The following is a 13,382-nucleotide window of genomic DNA, read 5'->3' as shown; positions in this document are numbered from 1 at the left end:
GTTTAAATTCTGGACAATTGCAAATGATTCACAGCATATTGTTTCACAAATTATTACATCAAAGACATAAAACTTCAAATCCACTACTTTCCAACCATCCAAGAAATTTTTCTGTCGGTACAACCTAGATTGATGTTAATGCACACAAATAAAAGAACGGCTCGTTCTGCCGATGTGCAATCTGTTCTCTCAATAATTTTTGGCAGAAATTGTATTATACAACATATGCTGTCAATGGCAGAATTAATAGGTGAATACTGATATTACCGCACTTGAAATTTGAACAAACAGTTGTTCAGATAAATATTGAGTACCCATTTCGCCATTCATGGATATCAAAAATAATAGGTTGCAATTTTTTAAAGTATAAACAGGTTTACGATCGCCACACCGCGTTCAGTATCCAGTGCACATATCAGAAGATTCAAGATAACATGTTATAATTTTATCAACGTCACGAGCCATTTGCCAGTCATCACCGAAAAGAAGTCAGATCACTGAGACGACACCTAAGCCAAAACAATAAGCAAATAAGTTATAAAAATGAATGAACAATTTTTTCAGGTACCGGTAGGTAATGCATGCCAAATATCAACAACATAATCATGACACGTACTGATAAGAGACAACTTATGTTTTCACAAAAATCAAATAGTCATAAACAAGTACACACTTCATCAGATTACATCCATCTGTTTTACTCTCATTTCAACACAACCATTGGACCTTGCCTAATTCTAACCATTGAGATACCGGCAATAGCCATTTAAAGATTTAAAAAAATGAGACATGAAAACTGGAGGGGAAGGGATAATTTGACAGTAAAACTTTTCATGATAAGGATTTAAATAGAATATTTTAATTCAACCGGATATTAGAAACATATTTATTACAGCGAAAGTGTAGCTGTAATCACAATTCCGTCAATGCAAGGAGCTGGGTGCTCACTCCACTTTCCTATCTTAGGGTCGAACACTTCGATAACATGACCTTTTTTGGCAGCACCACCAACAGCAAACAACTTGTTACTGACAACAACAAGACGAAATGAGGATCTACCAATCAACATTCGTGGAAGTCCAGTCCAGATTTTAGCTGCCGAATCATACATTTCAAAAGCGGAAAATTGAGTAAGATTTTCACCAAACCCACCAGCAACATAGATCTTATTATTAAAAACAGTCGATGATGAACAGAATCTCGCACAATAAAGTTGTGTCTCTTGGGACCAAGAAAAATCTTTTAGAGAATAGCTAGAAACAATTGATAAGATTTTGCCGTCAAATCCACCAATTGCGTACAAGCGGTTATTATGAACTACCAGCGAGGACCCGAACAATGAATCGGAATCAACATCAACAGTTTTCCATCTATCTTCCGCGATATATAAAGTTTCCAAAGTATAACTTCCAACAACATAGATTTTACCACCGTGAGCAACACATTGTAGGTCTTTTCCATGATTGTGAAGCATATCGCTACAACGGTGCCATTTCAACTGTTCAATGTTTAGGACATGTACCTGAATTGAATCGAAAAAAACAACATACAAATCTTGGTCATGAATGCATGTTGAAAACCCATCTTCATGGAATATGGAAGAACAATTGATACGCTGCAATTGATTTCTTTCAGGAATATAAGTATGAAGACCATCATGATTAAACAGGATCAATGAGTTTTGTTTGGATGAAACATCTGTAGCAGAAGCTCCTGTCAAATTTTCAACTCTAGACGTTAATGCCAGAACAATCATTCTCATGAATTCAGCAGATTTCATGCATATGGGTTCACTTTCTGCTAATTGCCTGCAATAGGTACAGGATAGTATATTTGTATCTATCAGATTGACTACTTCCATCAAATGTCCTTCTCTTTCTTCAGGTGCATAATTTATCCACTTAAGCCCGATTGATAATTTCAAATCGGCTTCGATATCACTTTTAGAAAGAAGGTGCGATACATAGTCAAAATCCAAACTTGTAAATTTTTGTTTTTTTGCTAGCGATTCAAGATGACTCGAAGCAAAATTGTCACAATGCTTTGTTAATGCACCCAGTGAAAATTTTTCACCGATTTTTCTAGTGACAAAAAATGATTCACAATCCAACCTGGATTCCAAAAATGGCTGTATTTTCTCGCAGATGTTGTTCAATTGCAGTAAGTTAGCTGCATATAACAAATCTTCACATTTTTCTACATTGGTAGATAATTTGCCGGTGTAAATAAAATCGACACATTTCTTCACAGCAACATAGGAAATTTCCTTCATCTGTACAACTCCACTTTTCCTCTCGACGGTATCATGAGAGAACATGGCATCGAAGTAATCAGATGCAGCGCATAGCATATCTCTGTTTGCATGGATTTCTTTGCCCTCCACACTGATGATGATGTTACAGTTTCTTTGCTCTTGTCTCATGGTATCAAGTTTCTTGAATATTTTTCTCATGTGACCAACGTCATCAAGATCCAGTGGACATTCTTTTTCTGCAGCCATCTCGTATAGATATATGTAATACACAGTATAGTTCAAGTTCTATTCTGCAAGCACGCATACCATGTATCGTATATTCGTATTATCATTAATATATGCAAAATATTTGATGCAAATATCGGAATAGAAAGATGTCGAAATGACTTGGATTGGTCTTTGAAATCAGACAACCACCTGGGCCTTGGCCATGTAAAGAAGAGGCTTACACATGCACACTGAATGACAAGACGAAGATAAAACAAAAGGACAAGCAACAAAATGAGATGACACGTGATGGAAGGCAAGATCGATGTCAGGTTGTGGTCAGGTAAACTTGTGGGCTGACTAGTATGGTAAAGTAATGCGTGCGGGCGTATCGGTATGTAAATTACAAAATTAGTAAATAGAGTACGGTAATATGAAAGTGTAAGCACTATTGAAATTTACTATCAAAGGAGGTACCAGTAGGCAGTTGAGATAACGAGGAAAATACTGGTCACAGGTCGAATATAACTGATTACGATGATTAAAATAAGCATGTAACTTGGATGACTAAAATGTCAAGTGCTGGGTGGAAGTGTCTTCCTGCAACTGTAGCCCTCGATCCACCGAGGAGAGTGTGCTCGTACTTTGTAAATGGGCAAAGATTTACTTTTGCATTTGTAAACTTTTTGTCTATTTGCAAAGTACGAGCACGAGCACCAACCCTTCCGATCAGCAGCCAGCTGCCAGCACCTTACGCATCTTGACTGAGTAAACAATAACAATAGTTTCGCTTCAACAAAACTCAATGCTGCAGTGCTCTGCAAGGATGGAGAAAGAGAGAGAACAAGAGAGCAAATTCATTCAATAAAAAAAAAACGATAATTACACGATATTCTGTTCAAACATCGTAGTGCAGTACTTTTACCATGGCTAAGCTTTTACCGCCGTACGCCTGCTAGCAACAATGAGGGTTCAACTTAAAATACTTTTATCCTGTTCCGTATTTTACAGGTTTTCCGAAGTCGACCGCGCGATCCTGAAGCTTGAAAACTGACATTCGTCTTCGTAGACGGTATTGAATAAGATAAGTTAGGGATATGCTACTGGGGAGAAGTATAAGTCAAGTCTGCCGTATAGCAGTTACTAAATTTCACCGGTGCCAAATATTGTCAAATACTGACAAATTTGACCGGGCATCATCGAAAAGTGTTCTGAAAATTTCAACCATCGTTAATCATGTATGGGCTCGTAATTTATGTAACTCGAATGACTACAACATCTGGGACGATTCGAACTGGATGAACCACGAAGATTCGAACGCGGAAGCCTACAAAACACTAGACATCACAAAGTTACGGCCATTTCCCGAATTTCGTAATGTAGCAACGGGACCAGTTTGGCCAAGCGATGCTTTCTCGCTGGTGTGGGGAAAATATTACAAGGAAGAAACTCCGATGAAGTGCGCAGAAAAGCATCAAGCGGAGTGGGAAGAATACATTGAAAACAAGGGACTTAGCCCATCGGAATATTTTACGTCTGAAGATTACATTGAAAGATACAGCGATAGATTGGTTTGGGCGGATTTTCGTAGGAATCATAAAGGCTCTAGACAAAAACAAAGAACTCGCCATTGGTGCTACGTAGAAGGGAAAATATGTGGAAATCCATGTCCTTTATGTCGTGATGACAACCTTCTCTTAAACTATAAAAATCTTACATTACTAAATCACTTCATCGACCCCCTCAGTGGTTTAATTCATCTTCCACTACGGACTGGAGTTTGTCGGAAGAAACAACAAGCTTTGGTACATACCATATGGCTTGCTCGGGATCAAGGTCTAATTCCTACTCCTATCCCAAATCATGAAAATGTCGAGGTTTCTGACTATCGAGTGGACTATTTTGCTGTACAGCCGATTTCTAAATAGAAAAACATGATAATTTCAGTTGTCTGTTGTTGTTGTTGCCTTGCCTGGTAACTGCAGGAAATGTAGGTCACCTAGCTCCTAAAATAATCCTGTTATCTCAATAAACGCATGCAACTATAGTTTAATGACGGACATATTTCATGGCAGATCCTTCTTGAATCTAATTTTTCAAAGTTGGCATCATTTTTTCACATCCAGCACGTTACAGCATTTGTGCGAAATATTGGTCCACCACTGTCAATCATCTTGGTGAATGTGGTCCAACGATCTGTTCTGCACTGATGCATTGCATGTCTTGTAACTATCGTGTTGATGGTTAGCCTCTTGTCACTATTGATTACTATTGCGTGTTGAATTACAGCAATTTTTTATCATTGTATTTACAGCGTTGTGTATAAATGAGGTAGTAGCATATCTTTAGATAGTGGGCGAATGTCTATAAGTCTTTCCAAGCAATGGCGTTTGACAGAACCATTGTTCTGGTGGACATGGATTGCTTTTACGTGCAAGTAGAGCAGCGGCGCGATCCGAAGTATAAAGGTAAACCTTGCGCTGTGGTGCAGTACAAGAAATACCGAGGAGGAGGCATCATCGCTATCGGATATGAAGCGAGATCGTGCGGAGTAAAACGGGGTATGATGGGTGACGACGCAAGGGAGGTATGCCCGGATATCCATCTTTTTCGAGTTCCTGAAAGTAACGGGAAAGCGAATTTGGACAGGTAAAAAATGTATCTATTTGTGAATAAATCAGCAGCATCTGTACAGTGCAGATTGAATTTCTTAACCAACTATGTCCTTTGTGTTATTTTATGCAAACTTTGTCAAAAGCTTAAGCTATTGGCCCAATTGAAAAGTTTCCCTGATAACTGTCAACTTGTCAGGTGTAGCTTCAGATCATACAAATGCGGGGTCAGAAACTAAATTGGTCACACTTTTGACAACCACAATTTTGAATGAATACCTGACAATACTATTCGGCGAGTGAGGAATCAATATTGGGGTTAACGAGACACGGTACTAGCTGAAGGAGTATCTCCTCGTAAAGTTTGATCTTGTGGGTAATCCCTTCAGGCCTAAGCGTCTAGCTCTTGGCAGTGTCTGGGCTATTGCCGCTTCAGCTAGTGAGGAATAGTGATGTTGGGCACATGAGAATAGTTTTTTTTTTTTTCAACAAAAACAACAATATTTTGAAACTGAAATCAATTTAGGAGCTCACGGACATCGTGTTGGAGAGATAGTGACCCCTGATATAAACTCATGAGATTTATTGGCTATGTCATAGTGGGCAATCAGTATTTCGCATAGTCAGGATTTGCAGCACTTTAGCTAAAAATCTTTTGGTCTAGCTATAGCAGATCGATTGTGGTGTGCCTGTCATTTCATGCCTGTCTGAAGTAGCTGTTGGATAGGTTCACTTTATTTCTACCGATCAAATTGTCATAATACCCAGATGAGATAACCCCGTATCTCAGTATTCGAATATTTATTCCAAAAGTGCACCTATTTGTAATATCATCATTCCTTTTCTCTTGATTGTGTGCTAAAATAACCCACCTTCGACTGACTACTTAAACTAAAAGTGATCCACGGCTTTTGAAAATAAGTAATTCAGAATACCATTCAATATTCAAACCTCTCACTTTCTACTTCAATTTCCTGTAACTCTGGTCTGTCTTTGAAATTTCTGCTTTTAATGGAGTATTAATATGTAGTCAAGCCTGATTGATCATTAATGCTGAGAACAACTTTAACAATATAAGGATTTAAATCTATTATTTGAAATAATAAGATGGTTCTTAACTCGGGTAATAATCTGCCTATTTGTGATAATCATGGAATGATATCCAGGCTTAGGAATCAAACTGCTATAGTCCTGTCCTCATGGCACCACAATGGTTGCTTTTGTTTCAGATACCGGGAAGCTGGTGCTGAAGTGATCAACGTACTATCACAGTTTGGCGGGCGGGTTGAACGTGCTAGCATCGACGAGGCGTATATCGACTTGACCGATTTGATAGACAAAATCGTAGCAGAGAACAATCACGGATCGTACCTGAGTCACGAAAAACTATCCAGCACATACGTCATCGGTTATCCCACCTCTCAGGAGGAAAACGAGGACAAAGAGAAGTCTCGTCAAAGGGGCATTAGCGAGTGGCTTGCAAAAGTATCGACAGACGATAATATGTTGTCGGATTTACGTCTCTTTATTGCTGCTGCTATGGTAGAGGAAATCCGTGCCGCCGTGTATCACCAAACCGGTTTTCGTTGTTCCGCCGGCATTTCTCATAATAAGATGTTGTCAAAGTTGACGTGCGGTATAAATAAACCAAACAAACAAACGGTACTGCCTAAAAATTCAATTTCAAATTTTTTCGAGACGATAAAAATCGGTAAAGTACGAAATTTAGGCGGTAAATTGGGAAATTCTCTGACATCAGATTTCGGCGTTGAGTTTATGAGTGAAATCAATTCTATCGACACGGAAAAACTGGTGTCTAATTACGGACAAAAAACCGCGATGTGGTTGAAAGATGCAAGTCTAGGCATCGATTGGGAACTCGTTAAAGAGAGGCACGTCGCGCAATCTATCGGGTGCGGGAAAAACTTTTTAGGCCCCGACGCTCTCAACACGAAAACAAAAGTAAAGAAATGGATGCACTCTCTTTTGATCGAATTATCAGAAAGACTTGCTAAAGATAAGGACGCTAACAACCGAATCGCGAGGACTTTGACTGTTCATTTCAAATTGGAAACCGGAAAATCTTATTCAAGATCCGCCCCATTAGCAAAATACAACCACGATTCATTGTTGAGTCAATGTTTGCAATTGATACGGGTGTTCGATTCCATGGCGTCAAATCAAGAACGTTGGCATCCTGCTATTGTACAGCTTAGCGTAAATGCGAAAAAGTTTGACGATATTGGCTCGTCTAATAGTTCGATTATGGGAAATATGTCCTCGTTCTTCAAACCTTCTCAGGCCTGTGATACTGGTGGTGGAAACGTGGAAAATGCAGTTGCAGATAAGCCATGCTTTGGTGCTTCGATATCTTGTGGCATATGGGACACGGCAACAAACGAAGGGACGGCATCGAATTCATCGATGATTTCAAAATCTGTCACAAGTAGTAACAAGGTTGACAAAATTTCAAAATATAAGTTCTCTTCTCCGAAAAACACGGAGGGCGGAACAGGCTTTTTCTCAAAACGTGCCAAATTAACCATAGATGATCTGAATATGCAAGATCGACGTCTGTTTGAGGATGTAAAATCAACGAAATCACCATCGAACATCGATATCGTGCCTGCAAGTCGCAGCATTGAAGCAGTCGATCTGATTTCGGGAAACTTAGAGGCTAATGTAAAGTCGCAGACCTTCAATGAATGTTCAGGTTCATGTAGCAATGATGTTAGCTTTGTATCTAAAAGCAAAACCATTCAGCCGAACCTTTCAGGGTGTAGGCCCTCCCATTCGAGTTCAAAACTGTGTAAAATTGATCAGATGTTTGCCAAGGCAAATTCTCGGAAGGTTCCAACTAAAAGGCGTACTACGCTGCCAGATGGTAACATTTTTCATCCTGAATTGGGAGAAATTGATAGAAATGTCTTTGACGACCTTCCCGGAGATATTCAAACTGAAATTTTGAAGTCTTATGAAATCACATCATCTATGATACAACCATCCCAATCTGCGAGTGCGTCACCACGCCGCTTGTCGACGAAGCAAAAGTCGCCATCCAAAGGTCAGAGGCTAATATCAAATTTTATTCCTCAAAGCCTACACAAGGAGAATGCGTCGCCAAAATTCTCGTCCTCGAAAAGGACTAGCACCAGCCCATTGGCGCGGAGTTCAACAAAATTGAAAAAAGACACTGTCAATAGTAATTCATCTGTTGTGGCATCAAATCGTGGGTATAGCGCAGTACCGTTAGGGTTTTTTCGACAGCGTTCACAGTTCACAAGCGCAATTGCTAAAGCGATATCTGACGATCGTCAAACAACTCGGAGATTTTTTCCAGGAAATTAATTGCTGATATTGGTTTTTCCAACAAACTCCGTGTTTGTCTTGACAATTTGCCATTCGAAAATCATTGCTTTGCATGTTTATTGAAGCAGCGAACAATATTAGCTGTTTTTACATTGCTTGTAAGTTTGAATCCATACTCATACTCAGTTACCGCTTTCTACATAAATCTGCTAATGCCACCATCCGTACTGACAATATGCTTGACAATAGTAAATGCTTTTGTAAAAGTATAAGTTGTGAAATTAGAAAGTATTTATTTGTCGAATGTCGATATTGTAAATTAAGGAAGTATTAGCATTAACCAAGTTCTTCAGATACTATTCTGACTTGTGATTATATCAATTGTAATCAAAATTGCTTCATTATATATTTATATGATTTCAGGTACCATTTACATTAATGACCCTTTCAAGATTCGAAATATTTCTTTAACTATCAATCATTTATTTCGAGAATCATACAAAAAAGACAAATCTCTTATTTCCATTCAGACTACTTTGAAACTCATTTATAGATTTCCTTGTTTATTCATTCTTACTAAACAACAACGTATAGTAAGGATCTGGGTGATTGGATGCTATTTCAAGAACTATTTAACATAAATGTCATTATTTTGTCGCACAGTTCTGTAAAGTTCCACGTATTCCAAATTTCCGATCAGCAGGGCATGCTGGTACACAATTTTTGTTGTTCAAGCTGGTTGCGTATTGTATACAAATTGGCGTATCGCCATGAAGAATTATCGCTGCCAATTAGAATATGAAATGAATTTTTGTACAGATTTTTGTCGACAGTTTATCAAATCATATCCGAGAGTTTGTTTGATATTTTTGTTGTTGCATTTGCCATTCCAGATCGTTGAAAAGATTATGACGTCATCATCATCTGATGACGACGCTGCTTTTGACGCGTTTCTGGCATCGTTAAAGCCGGTCAGGAAGCAGACGTACCGAGAATCGTTCGGGAGTTTGGAAGACTTTGTTGTGTCCGATGATCACGTATCTTTCGATGACGCGAGCGATGATAGCGAAGTCCCAAAATCACAACATAAAACGGAAAAAAGAAATCGTATAAACTACAGAAGTTTCAGCCAAGACTCGGATCGCATTTCGAGTGAGGAATCCACCACATCTGGAGATAGTTTCTTGGAGAATTCTATCAGCCAATCCTCACATCCTGACACGAATATAACATCATCGCCGCTCGAGTCTCCATACTCCGATGACGAATCTACAAATATCGTGAATTCTCAGATTAACCCAACAAATAATATCACCAGCACAGACGATTCATGCGACTCAAATAGTAATTTGAAATCGAACAGCGGGAAATGCACAATATTGGGAACTGCTGCGATTGTACCACCGAAACCTAAATTGCAGTCGAAACCCAATTCCGGAATTTATTGCGAAAGAAGACGTGCAATCTTGAGAAATTTCACTCCGAAACGCAGCACCGCCAGTGCCAGTAGCGTAAACAGCAAAAGTGCTTTTTTAACTCCGAGGCTTGTATTTTCCTCGGATAGCGATAGTGATCTGGAGACCCGTAACAAGCAAGATATCAGAACAAAACACACTACCCAATCTACATATTCCGATGTAAGCGTGTATGGTGTGGCAAAAGATACCAGCGGCTCTTCTGGTGGTAGCTCCGTGTCCAACCCTACAGCGTCGGTAGAATCCTTGTGTTCCGATTTTGACAAAATTGAAGTCGCCGAAAGAACGCCTAGCAGTTCAAAGTGTTCAGACCACGACTTTGATCCTATACCGGCTTGGCATACGGCTAAGAAAAAATCGAAAGCATTGGTGCTTTACGATGACTCGCAATCTGATGATGATGTAATCTACGAGGAGAGTGACAGTGACAAGGAAAACTTCGAAAGGAATATAACAGACGATATTGACTTCTCATCTGACTATGATGATGAAAATGATGATGTATTTGCGACACCGGTCATGATACCGAAGAAGACTCCGTTGAAGATAAAATCTAGAAATGTGTCGATGTACAAAACTCCTGTTGTAACAGCGAAAACTAGCGTGAGGAAGGACGGGCTACCCTCAAATTTACCATCAAACTGTGAAACCGGGCAGGGTTTCAAACGTCACAGGGATCAATTGACTCAGCTGCTGTATCGGCATTTCAACAAGACGATATTCGAAGATAAACTCCCGAACGACATGATAGTGGAATGGCACAAAAGACTGTTGAAGACTGCCGGCGTGACGAAATGCAGCACTCGTACTGCTACGGTAAAAGAAAACGGCATTTCCTGCGCCACTAAAACGTATTTCGCGAAAATTTGTCTATCGGAAAAAGTCTTGGACACGTTGTGTCGATTACGAGACACTTTGTGTCACGAAATGTGCCACGCAGCGGTTTGGTTGATCGATTGCAAAAACGATGGGCACGGGCCGTATTGGAAGAGATGGGCTCGAAAAGCCATGGCTGCCCACCCGGACATGCCCGTGGTTAAAAGATGCCATAGCTACGACATATCGTACAAGTTCCATTATCAGTGCACGATGTGTCGGAAGGTGTACGGCCGTCATTCGAAATCGATTAAAGTGGACAAGCAGTGCTGCGGCGTGTGCAAGGGCCGGTTGGTGTTGCTGCCGCCGAAAAAGCTAGACGGGACGCCGATAAAAACTCGCCAGCCTAACAAATTCGCCATGTTTGTGAAGGAAAACTATAAAGTGACGCAAAAATCACACTCTACCGGCGGGGCTACGCCAAAGCATGCTGACGTCATGAAAGCGTTGAGTCGGAAGTTTGCCGGCCTTTCGGCAAATAAGTAAATGTTTTCGGAGACCCTGACTTCATTTAATGACTGCCGCATTTTTGACATTCTGTAGCGTAGTGTACTATTCCAACATTCATTATGCAAAAGACTAATCATATTGATATTGCACCGAGATTTACTTTAATGCACAAGCTGCCAACTGCTGTTATTATCAAATCATCTAGGCTATATTATAGCACGGGGGTTCTCAAAGTATATGCCGCGACCAAACATGGGTCACTAAGGGTATAATTCAAGGTCACGCCTTTACCAGAGCGATCGTTCAATGTACGTAACATTTTCCAAATTTCTTGCAAAAAAGATTTCAAAAAATTTTTTGCGCAATCTTGTCTAAGGTGCATTCTTTACACATTTCCTAGTCCACTGTGTCAGGTACTGGTCAGTAAGTAGCACCCGTAGACAATTATGTTACGGCAATATTGTTGCGATAGAATTAGAGTGGATTATGTCTATTTTGACATGCTTGGAAAATCAAGTCATGGTCGGAAGAAAATTAAAATATCACAAAAAACTTGAATCTTCCCTGGATGTTGAAAATGACCACGAGATAGTCTGATTCCACTGTGACGATAATTTTGTTTTGACCAATTCACAAAAAGTGCGCTGACCCTTGTAATATACACAAGTAATTGCACAAGTCTGTTTGATGCCATGGTAAAATTAATCTGGCATATTTTTCTTTGGAAAGCTCTGTTTAACTCAAGATTTGGGTCTGAGAATTGCTGTTACAGAAAAACGTAAAGGAGCTCATGTATTACTGGGAGGTTGTCGGAAATCTGGTAGTTCTATTTTTTCGAAGTGCTTAAGCGGGATTAGTCTACTTTTACCGGTAACTCAAGTGGTCACATTCTTTGGACCATTTCCTCAGTTTCAAGCTTGATTTTTCATATTATTGAACATTATGTTCACTACTTCTGCTCCAAGGTAGTTTGGCATGCCTTGTAAATATCTGCTTGTAATTGAGTGCCAACAATGACCACCTCTTCATGGTACGCTACCTTGGTTGTGCAAAATAATTTCTTAAAGAACTTTTCTGCCCAAGAGATGTATCTGTAAGTCTGGAAAATGTGAATTTGTCATGATAGCACTGGTAGACGGTATAGTATTCACCCTCACAAAGATTTTTGGTCTAGAGTGAAATTACCGTCGTCCACAGAAAGGAAAAAAGTAAAGTGACGGCACAATTGTACTGTACTGCGCTAATGATCTGACAAAAGTGTTACCGGTACTTGCTCATCCTACGACTGATCTGATATTTTTTCTATATTATTTTCACCTCATCAACTGATCAAATTTGTTCGAAGGCACGCCACCACCATTCGTTAATGTGATGTCTAATCACAGAAATTTATCTTTGAATGTAAATAGATGAAGACAATCTGTCATCCATACGATTGAAATTTGTGAAAGAAACCTACAATGCAGCAATCTCATACGGATGCCAGGGTGGCTCAGCATTCTGGGATACAGGTTGGTGAGAATAGGGTTTAGCAGGTAGAAGATGGAAGCACAACTCGTCCACATTGTGGGATTGGAAAATTAATAGAAAATTGGTAATTTTAGTCGCTACGAAAGTTGTAAATCGCCATATTGAATAGTTAAGTAAGTAAAAGTTTATTGCGACAATATGTTCAGACCTGCATATACACATCCATCCTGTCAGTGTCACTATCCTGATGGCTTCATATTGACTTGAATATTTTCTACGCGGATCACGAGTCGGTATTTTGGTTGAACGATACAACAGCCAATGTAGCTTGGTGTTTAAATATCTTCTCTTGCTAACCAGCGGTCTCGGGTTCGATTCCCGCTGGTTGTCTTCCAATCACTTGACCACTGGCGAGAAAAGCCAATGCATGTTCCAAGCCTAGGGAAATTAATAGTGGCAGGAAGGGCCTCTTGGTAAAAGTTCAACCAAAACACTGAGCAGCGATACGCTGTGGCAACTTCACACTCGGTAGAAGATGAACAGCTCTCCCTATCAAAGTCATTGATACGTTAAGATTATCCCTTCGCTTTCTGCCCAAATATATCAGCTTTTCATAATGATTGAATAATATATTCATATTGAAATAAACCCGACTATTTTCTGCTGACACTAGTCAGCAACTAGAAGAGAGTTGAAACAAATATTGTATATCAACAAATATGACGTCCC

General features: G+C 39.6%; 5 protein-coding genes across 6 annotated transcripts in view; 4 read left to right on the top strand and 1 right to left on the bottom strand.

The window, feature by feature from the left end:
• LOC145442513 (GATOR2 complex protein WDR59-like) overlaps positions 1-13,382 on the top strand; it is a 458,341-nt gene that overhangs the window by 425,708 nt on the left and 19,251 nt on the right. Inside the window, exon 2 of one of the 2 annotated variants that reach the window (XM_080320451.1) lies at positions 12,024-12,694. In XM_080320451.1, the coding sequence (XP_080176577.1) occupies positions 12,644-12,694 (51 nt within the window). In that variant the 5' untranslated portion in view covers positions 12,024-12,643. Of the gene's footprint in view, positions 1-12,023; positions 12,695-13,382 lie in introns of those variants that run through there. The other variant, XM_080320452.1, reaches the window with a different exon arrangement.
• On the bottom strand, positions 8-3,207 carry LOC145442518 (kelch-like protein 7). The gene has a single exon (XM_080320456.1). The coding sequence runs from the start codon at positions 2,498-2,500 to the stop codon at positions 890-892; it is 1,611 nt and encodes a 536-aa protein (XP_080176582.1). The 5' UTR covers positions 2,501-3,207; the 3' UTR covers positions 8-889.
• On the top strand, positions 3,488-4,775 carry LOC145442522 (uncharacterized). Its single transcript, XM_080320460.1, has one exon. The coding sequence runs from the start codon at positions 3,559-3,561 to the stop codon at positions 4,387-4,389; it is 831 nt and encodes a 276-aa protein (XP_080176586.1). The 5' UTR covers positions 3,488-3,558; the 3' UTR covers positions 4,390-4,775.
• Positions 4,841-9,276, top strand: LOC145442516 (DNA polymerase eta-like). The gene is made up of 2 exons (XM_080320454.1): positions 4,841-5,110; positions 6,303-9,276. Exons 1-2 carry the CDS (start codon positions 4,845-4,847, stop codon positions 8,419-8,421), a joined length of 2,385 nt encoding a protein of 794 aa, XP_080176580.1. The 5' UTR covers positions 4,841-4,844; the 3' UTR covers positions 8,422-9,276.
• LOC145442517 (uncharacterized) lies at positions 9,153-12,571 on the top strand. Its single transcript, XM_080320455.1, has one exon. It carries the CDS (start codon positions 9,153-9,155, stop codon positions 11,217-11,219), a length of 2,067 nt encoding a protein of 688 aa, XP_080176581.1. The 3' UTR covers positions 11,220-12,571.

The sequence above is a fragment of the Botryllus schlosseri genome, chromosome 7, assembly GCF_051294905.1.
Source record: "Botryllus schlosseri isolate E-star chromosome 7, Bs_hap1, whole genome shotgun sequence".
In the NCBI taxonomy this organism is placed as follows: Eukaryota; Metazoa; Chordata; class Ascidiacea; order Stolidobranchia; family Styelidae; genus Botryllus; species Botryllus schlosseri.
The sequence above is the reverse complement of the archived record's forward strand: the minus strand, read 5'-3'. Positions and strand labels throughout refer to the sequence as shown.

Bases quoted from the DNA above. Each gene is read 5' to 3' on its own strand.
- LOC145442516 (XM_080320454.1), top strand. From the start codon at position 4,845: ATGGCGTTTGACAGAACCATTGTTCTGGTGGACATGGATTGCTTTTAC. The intron at 5,111-6,302 runs GTAAAAAATGTA...CTTTTGTTTCAG, and splicing joins GGGAAAGCGAATTTGGACAG to ATACCGGGAAGCTGGTGCTG.
- LOC145442518 (XM_080320456.1), bottom strand. From the start codon at position 2,500: ATGGCTGCAGAAAAAGAATGTCCACTGGATCTTGATGACGTTGGTCAC.
- LOC145442517 (XM_080320455.1), top strand. From the start codon at position 9,153: ATGAAGAATTATCGCTGCCAATTAGAATATGAAATGAATTTTTGTACA.
- LOC145442522 (XM_080320460.1), top strand. From the start codon at position 3,559: ATGCTACTGGGGAGAAGTATAAGTCAAGTCTGCCGTATAGCAGTTACT.